The following is a 17,764-nucleotide window of genomic DNA, read 5'->3' as shown; positions in this document are numbered from 1 at the left end:
GCACTAAGTGGATGCCCATTCACTAGACCATCTGGGAAGGCCTCAAAGTTATGTTCTTAGCCATTATGTTTTGCTGCCTCTTCAAGGCAGACACCCTGAGTGCTAGCCCCAGGAAACAGGGCTGTGTAGACACAAGCCTTCCCCACAGCACTTCCTCAGCCTGCAGGATGCTGGGGCTAGTAACTGAGGCCCCAAAAGGAACTCTCCAATGTGCTGACTCCAAGAACGTGCTTCCGGCCCTGTCTCATTTCAGACAGAGTGAGCACAAAAGATAAAAATAACCAAGTAGGTGGGCTTTCGTTTTCTCTCGGGCTGTCCCTTCCCATGTTGTTTGGAGGTGATAAGAATGCCCAGAGCCAGCATTTTGATACCAGTTTACAAAAGGAAACACAACTCTATCACACGGGGTAAAGAACCAAATCAGAAGTTTATTTGTGCTTTTGAAACCAGCCAAAGCAACCAGCAATTTCTTCCTCCAAAGGCTTCCTTCTCTCTCACCTTCTCTGAGACGAGCCTGTGGAAAAGGCAGAGGTGGGTGTGTGGACACGTTTAGCAATGGCTCAGCTATGCGGAGGCAGGTTTAGTAACAGGTCGGCTGAAGAGGCCTCTTCTCACTTGTCTTACGGTGGTTTACGTTCACTGTGCAGGGGTGTCAGTGGCTTGGGTCTCTTCTCTAAAGAGAAGAGTTGGTGGTGGTGGTGGTGGGCTGGCAGGGGTAGGGAGCGGGCTCTCCGTTTCTTCATAAAGGCAGGGTAGAGAGAAGGATGTGTGTCCTAAGGGGGAAACACACATAAATCTGCTTTTATGATTCGAAATATAGAAGATATAAAAGGGTGTAAAGTAAAAAGTGCCTCCCTCCTACCCTGTCTCACAGTCATGTAATTTCTGTCGTTGGAGGCAAACAGTGTTATCATCATCTTTCTCCTTCCAGTGATATCTCAATCTCATACATAGAGAAGCAATGAGACTCCCTTTTTTACACAGATGGAGCAAATTAGACCTATCTTTTACTACCTTTTTTTTAACTTACCTACGTATCTCAGAATGTATTCCATAGGTGTGGAGCACTTTTTCCCCCCTTACTGTTGCATAGCATTCAATTCTATGAATTGCCACAGTTCCTTGGGGAGGTCTCTATTGAATGTTTAAGTCATTTCCAGTGGTTTGCTATTACAGGTAACCTTGCGTGTATATTATTTTGCCTGAGTGCAAGTGTTCCTGTAGGATAAACCCCTGGATGTGGAATTGTTGGGTCAAAGAGAATGAGGAGAGAAACAAGTTTGTCATTAAGTAAATGACAGAGTGAAGTAGGGAGAATTTATTTAGATTTGAAGAGAATTTCCAACTCTTCTGCATTCCGGGCCTAGAAATGGAGTCCTCACTGGGAAAGTCATAAAGTCAGACCTTGAGTGAGAGGCGCGAGCTGGCGCCTCGTGGTTGTACCAGGGCATTAGAGAGTGAGAGCCCTCCTTATGCAGCGTCCTAAACGTGCAGCTAGGACACTGCTGCTGCCACTCGAGTGGCCCTGGTCTGGAAGGTCCCGAGGCCCGTCACTGTCACTGTCACACGGGCCACCCCCAACCCCCAGCAAGAAAGGCAGCTCCTGTTTCAGGTTAGAAAATGGAGCCTTGGTGTCCACCACCACCATCCTAATTCTAATCATGTCGTTATCCCACCCAAAGCACGCACTCACTCTGCTGCTTAATGTGGTATAATGTGGTTCTTGCTCATTAAATGCAACCCATAGTCTTTTTGTTGAGTTGCTAAGTCATGTCTGCCTCTTTGCAACCCCATGTTCTATAGGTCCTCCGTCCATGCAGTTTCCCAGGCATGAGCGCTGGAGTGAGTTGCAATTTCCTTCTCCAGGGGGTCCTTCCGACCCAGGGATTAAACCCATGTCTCCTGCATTGGCAGGTGGATTCTTTCCTGCAGAGCCATCTGGGAAGCCCGTATTCTTTATTACCTGAAAGTTACTTTGATTATGTTCCACAGGAATCCTTATACTGGATTCCTAATCTTTGCCAATCATATTGCAATACATGGGCATTTGGGGGAAATGTTGCCTGGGATTTGAGAGCTGTGGATAAAGAAACCCAGATCCATCCTTGTGGCAAACATTCCTAATTGCTCTCCAATATTTATTCTCTCATTTAAATTTACTAATACCTCCCCTCCTCCCGACCACTCCACTTTTAAGCTGGATACAGGTTCTACCTAGAAGAAACTTTCTTTGTAGCTTGGGGTGTCTGTATATCCGAGTTCTGACCAATGGGATATAAGCAGAAGTGGCGTGTGCAACATCTGTGAGGTGTCCTTAGGAGAGAGGTACGCGTCTCCTTTCTCTCCTGTTGGGTAGGAAACTGACATGATAGTTGGAACTGGAGCATCCATCTTGGGCCATGAGGTAACCATGGCAATGCTGACCACATGCAGTGTGGCCAAAAGAGAAGGTACCTGGGACCTGAGCACCTTGGATTACTTACCTCCAGATTCTTACAAAAGAGAAAAATAAATCTGTGTTAATTAAATCACTGTTAGTGTGAGTTTTCTGTCACACGTTATTGAATCTAATCCTGACTGACACAGTCCCCCAATTTAGGAAAAACAATTACAGGCTTAGCTTCTTTCAATGGTAAATTACCGTCATCACTTTTGGAAATGAAGAAAAGTTACTTCACTGGAAACTCTCATCCTTACAGAGAAATGAAGGCATGGCCAACAAATCTATCGGCATGGTTCTGATACCTGGGCTTCATCTTTCTTCCACTTCAAAGGCAGTGGTGAGATAGTCCTTTGGAACAATCCCAATGAGGCTGTTCAGTTCTCCGACCCACCAGCCATACATACTATATTCCTGAAAAATGAAAAGAGGGTGGTTTCGGGTGGAATTTAGTCATGCTTCTGTTAATCTTAGGTAATCTGTTAATGATCACATCGGAGAGTCTGTTGCCTGGTTTCTTTGTTGACACTATCAGTACAACTCATTAAGACTCCTGATGGGCTTGCTAAAAGTTATCTAGGGCTTGCCTGGTGGCTCAGTGGTAAAGACTCTGCCTGCCAAAGCAGGAGACACAGGTTTGATCCCTGATCTGGGAGGATCCCACATGCTTCGGGGCAGCTAAGCCCGAGTGCCACAGTTATCGGGCCTGTGCTCTAGAGCCTGGGAGCTGCAACTGCTGAGTCCACGTGCCACAGTTACTGACGCCCAGGTGCCCTAGAGCCTGTCTCATTGCACGCTGAGATCGCAGAGTAGCCCCGGCTCCTCGCAACTAGAGAAAACCTTCACAGCAGCGAAGACCCAGAACAGCCCAAAATAAATCAATAAGAAATTATTTGAAAAGTTATCCAGAAGAAAGCCAGCAAACTCTGCTTTCCTCTCACCACTTTCTGTCTGCGCTGTACATTTAGCGCATTTGGTGCCATGGCTGAACCTGAAGAGCATGTCTTTTATCAAGCAGAGTGGAACAGCTTCTTTGGGGAAAGCTGGGCACACCCCAAAATGCCAGAGCACTAACGTATGCAGGGAGTCAGGTCATAGTGCAAATCAATAATCTTTCCCAAGCTTCTTCCATGTGCAAAGTGCTGTTTGAGTTCCCATGAGATGGGTGAGAGTCAGAACACTGGCTGTTCCCCGGGAGTTCACAGCACAGAGTAATGGGCTTTGGAGTCAGACAGACTGGGATCTCATCCCTACTTGGTCATTTAGTAGCCATGTGACCGGAGGGTCTCCTGGCTTTAACTTCCTCTTCTGTAAGAGTTGGGATAACATCACCCCTCCCCTCTGTGGTGGGGGACATAAGTGATGCCACCGAAGTGAAAATAGTTAAGTGTCTGATACATAGTAGACACTAAACATTAGATGCCTCCCCTGGAATAGGTGGGAGGTTGACAAGCGCATCAATAATAACAGGCAGGACATGATAGGCAGGGAGGGGGCAAACAAGAAGGGGATTGAGAGGGTTTAAAAGAAGGGTTGCGAACAGAGCTCCTGGAGTGCAGAAGAGCTGCTCAAAAGCACAGCGGCTGAGGGGCGTTACAGAGCGACTCCTGCAAGCACTAGGGCATGCTTTCCTTCTTTTGAAGGAAGATATTTAGGAATTCATGGGAAGTACATGTGTTCCACTTCAACTGGATCTATCTTTTGCACAGCTGACTGCTGAGATCTAGCGGAAAAAGAAAGAAAACCAAGTTTTTGAAACAATAAAATTCTGGGTCAACTGATTATCTTTTTGTTTCTTTTAGTGGATCTCCCCTCTTCCAACTCTGCCTCTCCCCTAACTCTCAGCAGCTGACCTCTTTTCCACCTTCAAAGAGAAAAGAGAAGCTATCAGATCCATCAAACTTCAGCCACCAAAACAGGAACTTACCTGTATTGACAATCACTCTTCTGTTCAATTAAAGTGGAGGAAGCATCCCTCCCCTCGTTAATGCACTTGTAACTCTCTGCTTTGTTTCTTAGAGACCAGGTTCTGAGACGTCTGATGCCTGCCTCTAATGTAAATGGCTCCTTCCATCAGCACTGAAGTGTACTCAGGTTTCTTTCGTCTTTGAAAACAGTTATTAAATAGTTCCTACCACATGTCCGCAGACTTCCCTGGTGGCTCAGTGGTAAAGTATCCACCTGCCAATGCAGGAGATGTGAGTTTGATGCCTGGGTTGGGAAGATGCCTTGGAGAAGGAAATGGCAATCCACTCCAATATTCTTGCCTGGAAAATCCCATGGACAGAGGAGCTTGGCAGGCTATATTCCGCTGGGTTGTAAAAGAGTTGGATACAACTTAGTGACTCAAACACCACCACATGTCTACTTCCTATTTAGACTAGCCTATCTATGCAAACTGCCAATTCACAGTCAAATTTATTGAAAGAATTTATTTCATTTACTGCCCCAACTTCTTGCTTTCTATTCACTCTTTGAGCCACTGTAATGTAAATGCTTCTGCCTTCATCACTCCACTTACGCTTCCTGCTGCTGCTGCTAAGTCGCTTCAGTCGTGTCCGACTCTGTGTGACCCCACAGATGGCAGCCTACCAGGCTCCCCCGTCCCTGGGATTCTCCAGGCAAGAACACTGGAATGGGCTGCCATTTCCTTCTCCAATGCATGAAACTGAAAAGTTGAAAGAAGTCACTCAGTCATGTCTGACTCTTAGTGACCCCATGGACTGCAGCCTACCAGGCTCCACCATCCATGGGATTTTCCAGGCAAGAGTACTGGAGTGGGGTGCCGCTGCCTTCTCCGCTTATGCTTCCTACAGCCTCCTTATTGCTCAAATTCTGTGAGTGCTTTTCAATCCTTAACTCTAGCAGTCCTGGCACTATGGATGTTTCTTGAGGTATTTTCTTCTCTTAATTTCTATAATTATACTCTTCTGGTTTCCCTCCTACCTCTCTGGTTGCTTCTTTTCATTCTCATCTTCCTTTATTCCTCCTTTTCCTGTGATTTTCCAGGGTTTTGTCCTGGCCGCCTTCCAATTTGATGTGCTTTCCTTGAGCAATCTTACACACCTCCTGTGTAGATGACACAACAATAGCTCCAGCTCGGAACTAAGGATTGGATCCCAAAACCCAAGGGCATATTTCTCAAGCTTCTCAATCTCATTCTGTCCTAAATTTAACCATCACGTTGCCTCTTTCTCTGTTTCCATTTCCGAAGTATCTTTATCACCTGTGTTCTCTGTCTCAGTGAGTGGTACCGCTATGCAGTCAGTTACTCAAGCCAGAAACCCAAGAGTCATTCCCAATTTCACCCCCTACCAATCAGTCCTCAGTTCAGTTCAGTTCAGTTCAGTTGCTCAGTCGTGTCCGACTCTTTGCGACCCCATGAGTCACAGCATGCCAGGCCTCTCTGTCCATCACCAACTCCCGGAGTCCCCTCAGACTCACATCCGTCAAGTCGGTGATGTCATCCAGCCATCTCATCCTCTGTCATCCCCTTCTCCTCCTGCCCCCAATCCCTCCCAGCATCAGGGTCTTTTCCAATGAGTCAACTCTTTGCATGAGGTGGCCAAAGTATTGGAGTTTCAGCTTTAGCATCATTCCTTCCAACGAACATCCAGGACTGATCTCCTCTAGAATGGACTGGTTGGATCTCCTTGCAGTCCAAGGGACTCTCAAGTCTTCTCCAACACCACAGTTCAAAAGCATCAATTCTTCGGCGCTCAGCTTTCTTCACGGTCCAACTCTCACATCCATACATGACCACCGGAAAAACCATAGCCTTGACTAGACAGACCTTTGTTGGCCAAGTAATGTCTCTGCTTTTGAATATGCTATCTAGGATGGTCATAACTTTCCTTCCAAGGAGTAAGCATCTTTTAATTCCATGGCTGCAATCACCATCTGGAGTGATTTTGGAGCCCCCAAAAACAAAGTCTGACGTTGTTTCTACTGTTTCCCCATCTATTTCCCATCAGTCCTCAGGTTCTGACAGTTCTCTTTCCAAAATATCACTGGACTCCATCCACTTCTCTCTATTCGCACTGGCAACGGCTTAGGGTCATGTCACTGTCCCCTCTCCTGAAGACTACAGAAGCAATATCCAAATTGGTTTCTGTATCTCCATTCTTATTCTCCAATCTACTCTTTATTCTATAGCCAGAATCTTTCTAAAAGGCACATTGATAATATCACTGCTTTGCCTAAAACCTTTGAGTTCCTACTGCCTATTGTCAACTTCTTAAAAAGATGGATAAGACCTTGCATGAACTAGTCTCACTCATTGTCACGCATCCCCTAAACCTAGTGAGCTCTTAGTAAAACAGAGTCTGTCTCTGCTCCCCCCGGGCCTCCGGCTCTCACTGCAGAGCCTTTCCTGTGTCCGTTTAGCCTCCGCTTCCCCCCTCCCTTCAGGGGGCTCACCCCTAAGCAGCCCTCAGATCCCGACTCCTAACTCTCTCTGGCCTCTCCAGACACCCCTTGCTGCCACTCTCTGACTGAGCGGGGGCCCAAGCTCTGTGGTCCACAGCGCTGCGCTTCTCCAGGAAAGAATTCATCATGCTGCCTTGTATCTGCCGGCCTTTGTCTCAGTGCCAGTCACTAGGTGGAAAGTTCTGTGGGAGCAGAGACCTTGATGGTTTTGTCTGCTCTTGTTTTCCCACTCTCAGCATGGTCCCTGGCACAGAAAAGGACCCCAAAAAACCTTGTTGAATGAGGTTATGAAGGGACTTCCCTGGTGGTTAAGATTCCTTGCTCCCAAAGCAGAGGGCACAGATTTGATCCCTGATCGGGGAACTGAGATCCTATGTGCCTCGCAGCCAACAACAACGACGAAAAATGAGATTATGAAGAAATACACTCTGAATTGAGCAAATTTAGTTACAGCCAACTCCAAGATACTCCCTGGTGACTGAAGATACTCCCTGGTGACTGTGGCAGGAAGAGAGCAACTGCTTTTAGAGAGAGTTTCCCAAATGGCTCCCTAAATACCATGAAGACGCCATAGGAAGTGAGACTACTGAGCTGATGCTAAAAGGAACAGGGTATTAGCATTTAAAAATCAGTCTTAAATAAATGAATGTGTCCGCCTCCTTCCCTCACTGTCCCCGCTCCATCTTCTCGTTGCCCCCTTCCCCGGGAGGGAGGCCAGCTTCCCCCTACAGCCCGCACTGCTGTATGGGAAATTACCCAGAATTCCGCAGCCTATGCCTGTCAGGACATTCTATTTTTATAATTATTAGTTTTTGGCCACACCATAACGCTTGTAGGATCTTAGTTCACCAACCAGGAATCGAACCCAGGACACAGCAGTGAAAGCTGCAGTACTAACCACTGGACTCCCAGGGAACTCCTATGTTAGAACATTTTTAAGCTCCTCTTGGTACAGTTATGTTGCTATTTCCCAGCACTGAAGTTAGGGCAGTTTCTGCCTTAAGTTTCCCTATAGTGTTGCCTCCCACTAGCATGTTGCTGCACTGGCCATGTCGACCAGGGTCCTGTTGCGTGGAGGGAACGCATGCTCTGTCTTAGAAGTTCTAGCTTTAGCTTTTCTGCTGTCTCACTGGAGACAGTGGGCACCGTGTTGTCTGACAGTCATTTGAGCAGTCAGCTTGCTTACACAGGTGTGAGGTGTGGCTGCCAGATGCTGCCACCTTCATCACCTGAGGGGCTCAGCACGGGCATTCTCTCCCCAGGGACCATTCAAGACTTCTGGGTCTGACTCACGCTTGGCAGCATCCTGCTTTAGCTGTAATGCCAGGAGCAGAGACTGAGCCTGGGGAAGGTGCTGTCTGCCAACTTGAACAGGGTGCAAAGAGGAGGCAGACAAGGCCCAGCAGGAGGCTGCAAAGGCTGGGCTCCCAGGCAGTGCGCCCTTGCTCGAGGGGAGCGCTGACCCTGCCGACCACAGATGTGGCAGTCTCAGCACAGCGGTGAGAACTGGGATGAGTGGCATCAACTCTCTGCCCTTCAAAACAAAAAAGCAGGCAGAAGTATAAGGAGGATGGCGCAGTCTCGGAGACCATATGCCTCCTGCTGCAGGAGCCTAGGAGTTGAATCAAAGCACCTATAGGTCTTGGGATCTGACTGGCTTCTCCAGATTTCATCCCTTGGCTGGATACCCAAAAAAGGCTGCAGGGCTGAGATGTTTAAAGCATGAATGGAAAATTTCTAGCCTTCTCTTCTCCTATCACCACCCCCCACGCCCATGCATTGCTCCAGCCCAGTCTGAACACCACGAGGTATTTTAAAATAATTTCTACTTTGATGAATTGCTGGGGAGTCCACAATTGCTCATAATCAAAGGGAGAAAAATGCAAATGAGATCCGGCCGAGAACTATCACCACCAAACGTTTATTTCACTGCACAGTGCCAAAAAGAATTAAAACAACATTAAACTCACAGCAATCATGTTTAAGCCCTCGTTTCCAAGTGCCAAATTGCACCACTCTGGATCATACAGATGTTCGTTAATTATGCTAATTTTTATTAAACTATTAAAATGGAGAGAGTACTGGCTCAGTCAGGCAGACCCCAGCTCTGAATGAACTCTGCTCTTGTCTAGAGGTGCTAATTTACTGCATTTTTATTAAGTTGCTGATTCTTGGATTTTAGTTTTGGGATGGCAGAGATAACTGAATTCTTGGGATCAACATTTTCAATAAAGTTTGACTTCTTTTTGCCCAGATGTTTGGAAGAACTGACTGGAAAAATGCCTGAGTTGGTCCCGGGAGACCTGAAATCTTCAATGCAGAAATGTCTTTACCTTCAGTCAAGGGTTGGGGGGGTGATGCATACCTACCAGTGACAATTTAGGGAATCAGAATTATATAGGCTCCCTGCTCCGTAACTCTATACCCTGTGTGTGGTAGAGCTAAGACATTAATTATACAAAATGGTTAATTGAAGATGCTTTGTATAAGAATATGAAAAGCTATTTAAAAAACAAACCTTTTACATCAGTGCTTGCTTCTTGCCGCAAAATCTTTTAAGAAGTCACTCAATGTGGTTTGTTCTCATTATAAATATTTCTAGGCATGATTAAACATCTGTTTGCCTCAACATCAACCCTGCCCCATCTCCTTGAGCCTCTCAAATGAAGGAGTCTTAAAAACGAACTCAGTTATTTGGACTCCGTTAATCTGGTTGGAGTCGCTCTTGGCCTGGATGAGCAGATTATTGGGGGAACCTGAAATAGGCACAGCCTTCACCATCAGCAACAATCAAAAGTGTTTATGGAAGCTTGCACACCACAATAAAAGGATTTATGCTGCTAATCTCCATCAACAAGGAAAAAAAAAAAAGCCCTACCAAACCTGCCATAAAAAGAAGAGCAACTTCTATAAACAAAAAGCAGTATGGCCACCAACCACGGGCGCACTGCACAGCTTGGCTCTGCCTCCAGTGGTTTCCTATTGCTATTTACGGCTTCAAGACTATCATGGCCCTCCTCGGTGCTCCTCCTGTCACAGGGCCCTGAGTCCGTGTGGTGCTGCAAATACCCTGTCAGTAGGTGTCAGGGGATGTCAGGGGGAAAACCAGCAGGCGCCTATCATAAGCCTTAAAAGAGATTAAATGCCCCTACTCCATGATCGCTACATTTTAATTTCTCTCCTCCCTGCTGGTTCCTATTTGCGAATGCTCTTCCATGGCTCCCCTGGAGTAGCACAGACATGACCTGGAATGACCATCCTGTCTTGGGATGAGAATTCAATTTCTAGGCTCAGTGAATCCTAGGCTGTTTCAGCAAAAGGAACTCACCATCCTCTAGGGCAGATTCTTAAACTAGAGTCTGTGAACCCCTGGCATGTGGATGGACGTGAAGGGATCTTAGAATTCCTTGAAACTGGTATGAAATTTATGCATGTGTACATGTGTCTCGTCCCTTGGGTGAGGTCCCAGACCTTTCACCACATTCTCAAAGGGTTATGAACCCTCTACTGTTTTATCAGTCAGCACTTCAGGGGGAAAATACATGATCTTTTTGGCCTGGATCGGCACTTTGACCCAGTGTGGCCATCTTCCCGCTACTTCCCTCTTTTAAAACACAAAAGGAAAGGAAATCAAGAATCTTGCCATGCTGGGTTTCCAAGGCTTCAGCCTTCCAGTTGCCAAGTCTGTTCCTGCTTCAAAGGCTGACCAAGCTTGCTTATCCTTTCTAAGGCCCCATCTCTTTAATGTGACTTAAAAGTTGTGGTGTCTTCTCATAGCTTCCATTCAAATCCACATGATGGCTTTTGGAACAAGCTGCTTGACACCCTCTTTTTCCCTGAGAATGTTCCTAATGGAAACATTCTCTTTTCACATTGAATTGAGCTTCAATAAGCCTCTGTGGAACAAGATTCCCAGAAAATGTCTCATACTTTTGTTCTTTTAACCATCAAATTTCACTATATCAGTGCTTGTAAACAGGAGAATTCTTCTCCAAGAGAACAATCAATCAGCCCCTAACAGGAAAGATCAATAAATGCTTGATACATGTCTAAGAAAGACCAATCAATCACAGAGTTATTGGCTTATGATTGCTTATTTCTCTTATTAGTGCTTGTGCATCATACATTATCATTAGTAAAGATGGGGAATTTGAATTCCAAAGCAGAGTAGATAGTAATATTCCAAGGTCAGCCAAAAATATAATATTTTTACTCTGGGTTGGACTGCAATCTCTCTACTGAAGTTTAGCTTTGGAAATTTAATGCTTTCTGAGGCTATCAAAAATTATTAAATAAATTGAGGTCTCTAACTCAGCATCCTTCCAATTGCTGAGAAAAACAATTGTTCACCACAGACAAACAGGTGCCCGTATTTCAGGACAAACGGTTTTATGAAGAGGTTTTGTTGAAGGAGAAAGGAAGTGGTCAGTTGGGTCGACAGTGGATTAGTGCTGTTGGAACCTGTGAAAGGATCTGAGCCCAGTGCTTGGCTGAAACCTTGGGTAGCCTGGCGGCCTCTCCAGGCTGTTTGTTTCACACCGTGTTTAAAGTTCTTGGCAATCGTTTTCTCTTTTTTCTATTATTCAAAGTTTTGGTCTATAAATCATAATAAAAATGAATCATTAAATTTGCCTCAACTGAACTAGTTTTATTTATTGCCATATTTCAGGGAACCTGCTAACCTGGACATTGGTGAGCCTGGATCCTGGGCTGGGGATGGGGGCTTTGAGTATAAGAAAGGGGACATGGAAAGGTGGGTGGCCAGCAACTGCAGCTGGGAAGGGGGCAACTCCACAAAGCTCACTATGGCTAGAAGCTGAGAGTTCTGAGACGTGGAACGTGTCAGCTGCATGGAGGGTCTGAGAGCCCTGAGTCCAGGGGACTATTCAGCTTCAAGTCTGAACTGATGTCCCGAACTGAGTGAGTGGATACCACAAAGTCAAAGCCAGGCAAGGGTGCAGGACCTGTGCACAGAGCAGACACAGTGGACAGTCTTGGTCACGGGAGTGTGTACAAAACACAGAGTGTGCATGACCGGAAAACCGCCAGTGAAGAGGGCAGGAGGTGCAGGGCCGTGTGGAGAGAGGAATGAGAGAGAAACACACAACTCGAACTCTGCCTAAAGGAGAGAGGAAGCATAAAGGGAGGGTAAACACTTTGCAGACAGGAGGAAGCAAGGTGCCCAGTGCAGAATTCAGAAACAATAGAGACAGCACCATTGCGAACTGATAGGATTGTGATGCCATGTGAGACCGGCCTATTAATATGTATTCCATAAACTGCAGCTCGCAGCCCCGCACAGCTCTGTTTTGCTCTGACCGCAGTACCAGCCTCAGGCACCACAACACAATTTGGAAACAATGTGACGGAAATGTTTAATCTGCTCGGCCCATCTGTGCTGCGTATTTCTCCAGATCTCCCTGAGAGAGGCGCCTTGAATCTCCACATTGCCTTTAATATTCTCCTAAATCACCTCCCCACTGCACTTCAAGGGCCATTGCTACAATATCACAGGTTCATCTAAAGTGCAATGGGGGTGGAGTGGGGGGAGGCGCAGGCCAGGATATTTTTTATTTTAAAATAATTTTCAGAGATCGTCTTTTTTGCTTCCTTTAAAAAAAAGAAGAAAAGTTATTCTACTGTTGCCGTAAGGTTATTGAGGTTGTTTGGTGCAAAACAGGGTAGGATAGAGTGGAATCATTCTCCAAAGAATTATTTTTATTAATCTCGATTCTCTCAGTTGGACATGTGAAGGGGTGAGCAGATGCTCGTTTTCTCTTCTCTGTTTTTCTCTTATCACTGCACCTTGCCAGGATGATGTGTTCATTTGGGGCTGATGCTTCTCTGCCTTTCTCACTGCATCAGGTATTGCTTTGACCCTGCCCTGCTCCAAATAAAGTCATCTTGTTCAGGACAGGTATACATTTAGTCCCTGGTCACCATGCCCTCATCAGAAAGGGACACTGTCTATATTATTAATTTCAGCTTAAAAATCTTAGATTTTCTCTCTATAAGTACAGATGTTGAGCATCAAATATCCACTGCCTGTTCTCCACTTAATTTTGTCAGATTTCCTGATTTGGGTCTAGAATGTAAGAAGCTGGGGTAGGTTTTGGAGAAAGAGAGGATGACAAGTCACTATGTTCCAGACCTTAGACAAATGAAGAGTTGCACATCACCAAGAAAATTAGGATTCCTTTTGCTATGTGAACTAAAGAAATGAATAATTTAATCCACAAGATTGTTCCGGCGAGGGAAAGGCAACGTCCCAGTTGCGGAGCCTACAGCCTGTCGGTGTGTTACATCATCTGCACACATAGGCGTTTCCATGACAACCGCTTATAGCTTCATTTCCTGGATCCCTCTAGGGGGTGTCACAGCCAGATCCACCTGCTTTTCACCCTACCCTCGGTGGGGTCATGGTAAGGTCGCCAGAATAAATGAACGCGGGTACTAATGATCTGTTTACTGCTGTTTATGCTCTGTGTGTGTCAGGGGCACGCACATTTAGAGAGCTCATTATGGTTGCAATTAGAATGCACCATCGCTAGATATTTAACTCCTTTTTCTTTTAAATTAGCATTTTAATAACATTCTTTGAGCAGAGAAACAAAATGACCATTTTTCACGGACAAACTTCTAGCTGTAGGTGCAACTTTAATGGCAAAGTTGTGAAGGGGAAAGAAGGGAGAAAAAAAGGCCATTTTTACTACTTTCACCCTCCTCCTTACCAAAAGGATATTTTTATTTGCTTGCTAACACACTCAATTTCCTAAATTTGTTTTGAATCCAATTATTTTGGGTGGTTTAAAGTATCGCACTCTTGTTGGACGGAAATTAGCAGCTATTGAAATTAACTTTCTATGTGACCTGTGAAAGGGGCTAAAATAATTACAAGTGTGTATAAGAAAGCCTTCTCTAAAAGACCCTTGCTGCAGGATCAGGCTGTGATCTGATGCTACCATTATCAAATATCTTTATACAGTAATTGCAGGTGCTATTTTCTTTAAAAAAGTGATTGCAGTTATTGTTTTCATTTCATAATTCTTAGGATTATCTTATAGAGGATAAATGATGACAAAAACTTGTCATTATAAACAGGATAAATCAGAAGCTGAAAGAATGAAAATAATAACATGGCATCATTTGCCATTTAAAAAAGGTGAGATTTTAGATCATCCAAAAATAAGACAAAATGGGAAAAATACAATGTAGAGACCCACTGGATCAGAATGTTCCAATAGGCATTGATTCCTTTTTAGGAATCAGTGAACACCTTTGCTAGGTGTTTATAGATGCTCTGTTTGTAGAAAGTACAGTGAAAAATAACAATTTGAATGTTTCGATTATCTTTCCCAGTCGGTTCCATTTTCATTATTTATTTCCTATAAATCGGGACCTTGCTGAACATAATTCTGCAGACAAGGAGGTGGATGGGACAGCCAATGTGAACGAAGAGATAGATGGTGGGCGCGTGTAAGATAGATGCTATGCGTTTATGAAAAGGAGCAGTATGTCTGCATGTGAACATTCACAAAGTAGAGCAAGCAAGCGTGTGAACTATAACGGGTATTTATAGGGGGAAAAAAGGCGCAAGGAAGACTGTATGGGAACAAGCACACTGAACTGAAGAGGGTTTTCTCCTACCCTCCACGTCCAAGTTCCGCTAAGATGTCCCGAGCTCACTGTAGCTCCTATGAAACCTCACAAGCCTTTCCATGACAACAGATGGGGGATTTCACAGCCAGAAGAAGCAGGAGGTCAATAGTTGAAAAGCAAGAGTTACAAAGAGAGATCTTTATCGACATCAAAACAATCCCACTAAAAAACACCCCTGAAAGATAGAAGGAGGAAAAATTTAAAGATGTAGCAGGGAAGAAAAGAACCCTTTATAAAAATGCAGGTTTAAAATATTTATGCTTTTGTATTAGCCTGGTTGCACCTTAGACTCTGCCATTTCATAAATAAAATACGGATAGCATAGACTATAATTTGGTGATAGCTACCCCAGGACATATCTAGATGCACTTCTGTTATTTTAATTAAATACTGCATTATGGTTTGTGACAACTACATAGCTACAGCGTAAATGAATTCGGAATTAAAGTGTTACTTAGGCATCCAGTAATTTTTGTTTCATTCTTCAGTTTTACAAAGCAAATAGCTATAAAATCAAGATGTTTGTTCATTTACAGATGGAGCAGGATTGTTGTTGGTGTTTTTTTTTCCCTTAATCCTCATGCACAAAAAGAAGACACAGCTCAGAGTCTGGCTCCCAACACTATGAGCCACATCACAAAGGAAAACACATCCTCTTGACTAGAATGTAAAATACTGAATATTAATCGCTGGTATTTCGCTTATCTTTCTAGCCGGGTTCTGTCTTTTAACAATTACTCTGATGGGCTGCAATCTTGCACTGCCAGGAGATTTTTCACCTTTGTTTAAGAGTTAGAAATGCATTTTATTTTGTTAAAAAAATTTTTTTAAGTTCATAATCCTCCTTGGAAGTTTTTAGTATCTGGAACCCTTGCCAAATACAGAATATTAGTGGCAAGCAGCAGCAGCAGTGGCAAGAAGAAAATTGCCAAAGCTCTTTGCTGAAAAGATGAAGCTCATTTCTGCATCTAAAAGAAAAGATATTTTTCATTCTAGCGGTATTAATATATCCTTAATGAAACTGGAGAGGGCATTACAATTTGATATAATCAACTGGTCAGTTTAAATGTCACTTCACTAGCAAATAATGAGAAAGGTTCAGAATATTTGTCTAACAGGCACAGATTTTCACTCAAAATTTATATAGAAGAGTAAAAGGAGTTTTGTTCAAATGTGAGGATTTAACTGTATCTTGATTGTGTCATATGCCAAGATTAAAGTTTTTAAATAGTAAGGTTTCTGAAATCATTGTATTTCTAGTTTTAGAATCAATATAATCTTTTTTATTAGCCTTAAATACCACACGTCTGGCAACATCTGCTAATTCCAGCTTTTCTGTGTTCTAACCGGTTACCTCAAGCCCCCCATAACTAATCATATAATGCATAGAAGTTACTGCCCTGTGTATTTGCAAGAGGTTATAATTTGCTTCAATATTTTGCTACTTTGGTTGGAGAACTGGATCCATACACTACCAAGAAACACTGGTGGGCAGAGGTTTGGGGAGGCTGAATTCCTTTTGAGAAAATAATTACACAGAAACAAAGCTTTCGTGACTCCTTTTAAATAGAGCATCTCACTGAAATGTCATCCAACCTCTCTGGCAGATTAGTGAGGAGTTGATCACTAAATCTCTGTCTGATAAACGTGCAGCTGACTCTGGAGGAGCTGCTTGTTATACTACTGGCAGTTGGAAATGGAGGGAATGTCACAGTTAAAGACACAAATTTTCCCCATAATATATTCGAGTGGAAACCTCTGAATCCAATACTACATGGGCATATCTAATAAATTCACAATATTTCAGTCTCAACAGCCTTCACCGGTTAGTTTTAAAGATTTATGTGGTAAAAAATTACTCAGTGATGAATATGGTTTATTCTGTGCAGTATTGGAGGTATAAGGAATTAAACTACCGTCTTTAACAGTGAATTTATTATTACCTCTGTCAAAAGACGAAGCCTTTAACAGCATTTGTTATAAATTCACTGCAAAATAAATGGCTGGAATTTCTTTTTACACTGGAGTTTGTAAAGTATCAGGCGATTCTGAGCATTAACCTGACGCTGTATGGCTTATATGGCTCTAGGTAAACATTTCTGTCTGGGTCTCATGGCTAATTATCAGATCTGGGACTTTCCACCTGACTGAAAGGGGTGTGTGTGTGTCTGTGTATATAGAAAGTGAAGGGTCTTGTCCAGGACAAAAGTTCAGGACTAAGGAGATTAAAGTGGAAAATGCCAAGTTTTTTTTTTTTTTTTAAAAAGGGTTTATAATAAATGGCCGGGGTATAGAGAATAAGGTTGATAAGTAGTCGGGCCTCTTGCTTGTAAGTTTATATGCATGCATATGCACGCGCGCGCGCACACACACACACTCACAAACACCCTCTCCCTTTTGTCCTCTCTTGGAATGGGTGTCCCCTCATTTATAAAAATTACCTGGAAGGAATGAGGCTGCCAGGGTTTGTTCTAGACGATTGGTTCCTGTCTGGGGGAAAGGAATGGCCTCTACTGAATTTGACCGGTGTGTGACCGTTGCCTTCCAGCTGACCCCAAATCCCATTCCCATCCTCCTAACTCTATAGCCTCCCACAGGGGTTATTGATGAGAGAAAACACCACCATCATCATCATCTTCGTCATCACAGCACAGTGTCGACCTGCTTGTTAACATGAAATGGGGTGATGGGGACAGCTTCTGCTTCTCTTTTCATATCATCATAAATAAGAAAAGATATTTTCCAATGGTACCCCTCCTCACTGCCCCCTTTGTTTAGGTCAGAGGTGAATGATAGCTCTTTGGCAGGCATTGATCAGTTTCATCACTATGTCTGGGCAGTCTGTGCCCCAGGTCTGTATTTTCCTATTCTCCCCACTTCCTATCCCTGAATTACCTCCCAAATTACCCTGCCCATCCCCTGCTCAGCCAAGCAGAAGGTAATAGTGCCTGAGGAAGTCCTAAATGGACACTAGATGTCACCAAACACCTCCTTTCCCTCAGAGCCCTGAAATTAAAAAAAAAAGCCTTCATTTAAAGCAATTGAAGGAATTAACTTATCTGTTTTTATGAGGGTTGTTGTCACATTCAACTAAGCACACTTAAAAGAGGAAGTACTGCTGCATTCAGATAATTTTTACAACATACAAATCTCTTCTGGAGGAGATGGGGTCAAGGGAGGGGAAAGGTCTACATTCTTTAAGCAGTCCTTTGAGGGAGTAGGTGAAGAACATTGGGC

At 44.0% G+C, this 17,764-nt stretch overlaps 1 protein-coding gene across 1 annotated transcript in view; it reads right to left on the bottom strand.

The window, feature by feature from the left end:
* The window catches only part of SKAP1 (src kinase associated phosphoprotein 1), a 301,408-nt gene continuing 284,052 nt past the window's right edge, over window positions 409-17,764 (bottom strand). The window contains exons 12-13 of the mRNA XM_018064939.1: window positions 2,746-2,854; window positions 409-773 (exon numbers count right to left, since the gene is read on the bottom strand). Of these exons, the coding sequence (XP_017920428.1) occupies window positions 2,753-2,854 (102 nt within the window). The 3' untranslated portion in view covers window positions 409-773; window positions 2,746-2,752. The remainder of the gene's footprint in view (window positions 774-2,745; window positions 2,855-17,764) is intronic.

Source organism: Capra hircus, chromosome 19, assembly GCF_001704415.2.
Source record: "Capra hircus breed San Clemente chromosome 19, ASM170441v1, whole genome shotgun sequence".
Lineage (NCBI taxonomy): Eukaryota > Metazoa > Chordata > Mammalia > Artiodactyla > Bovidae > Capra > Capra hircus.
The sequence above is the reverse complement of the archived record's forward strand: the minus strand, read 5'-3'. Positions and strand labels throughout refer to the sequence as shown.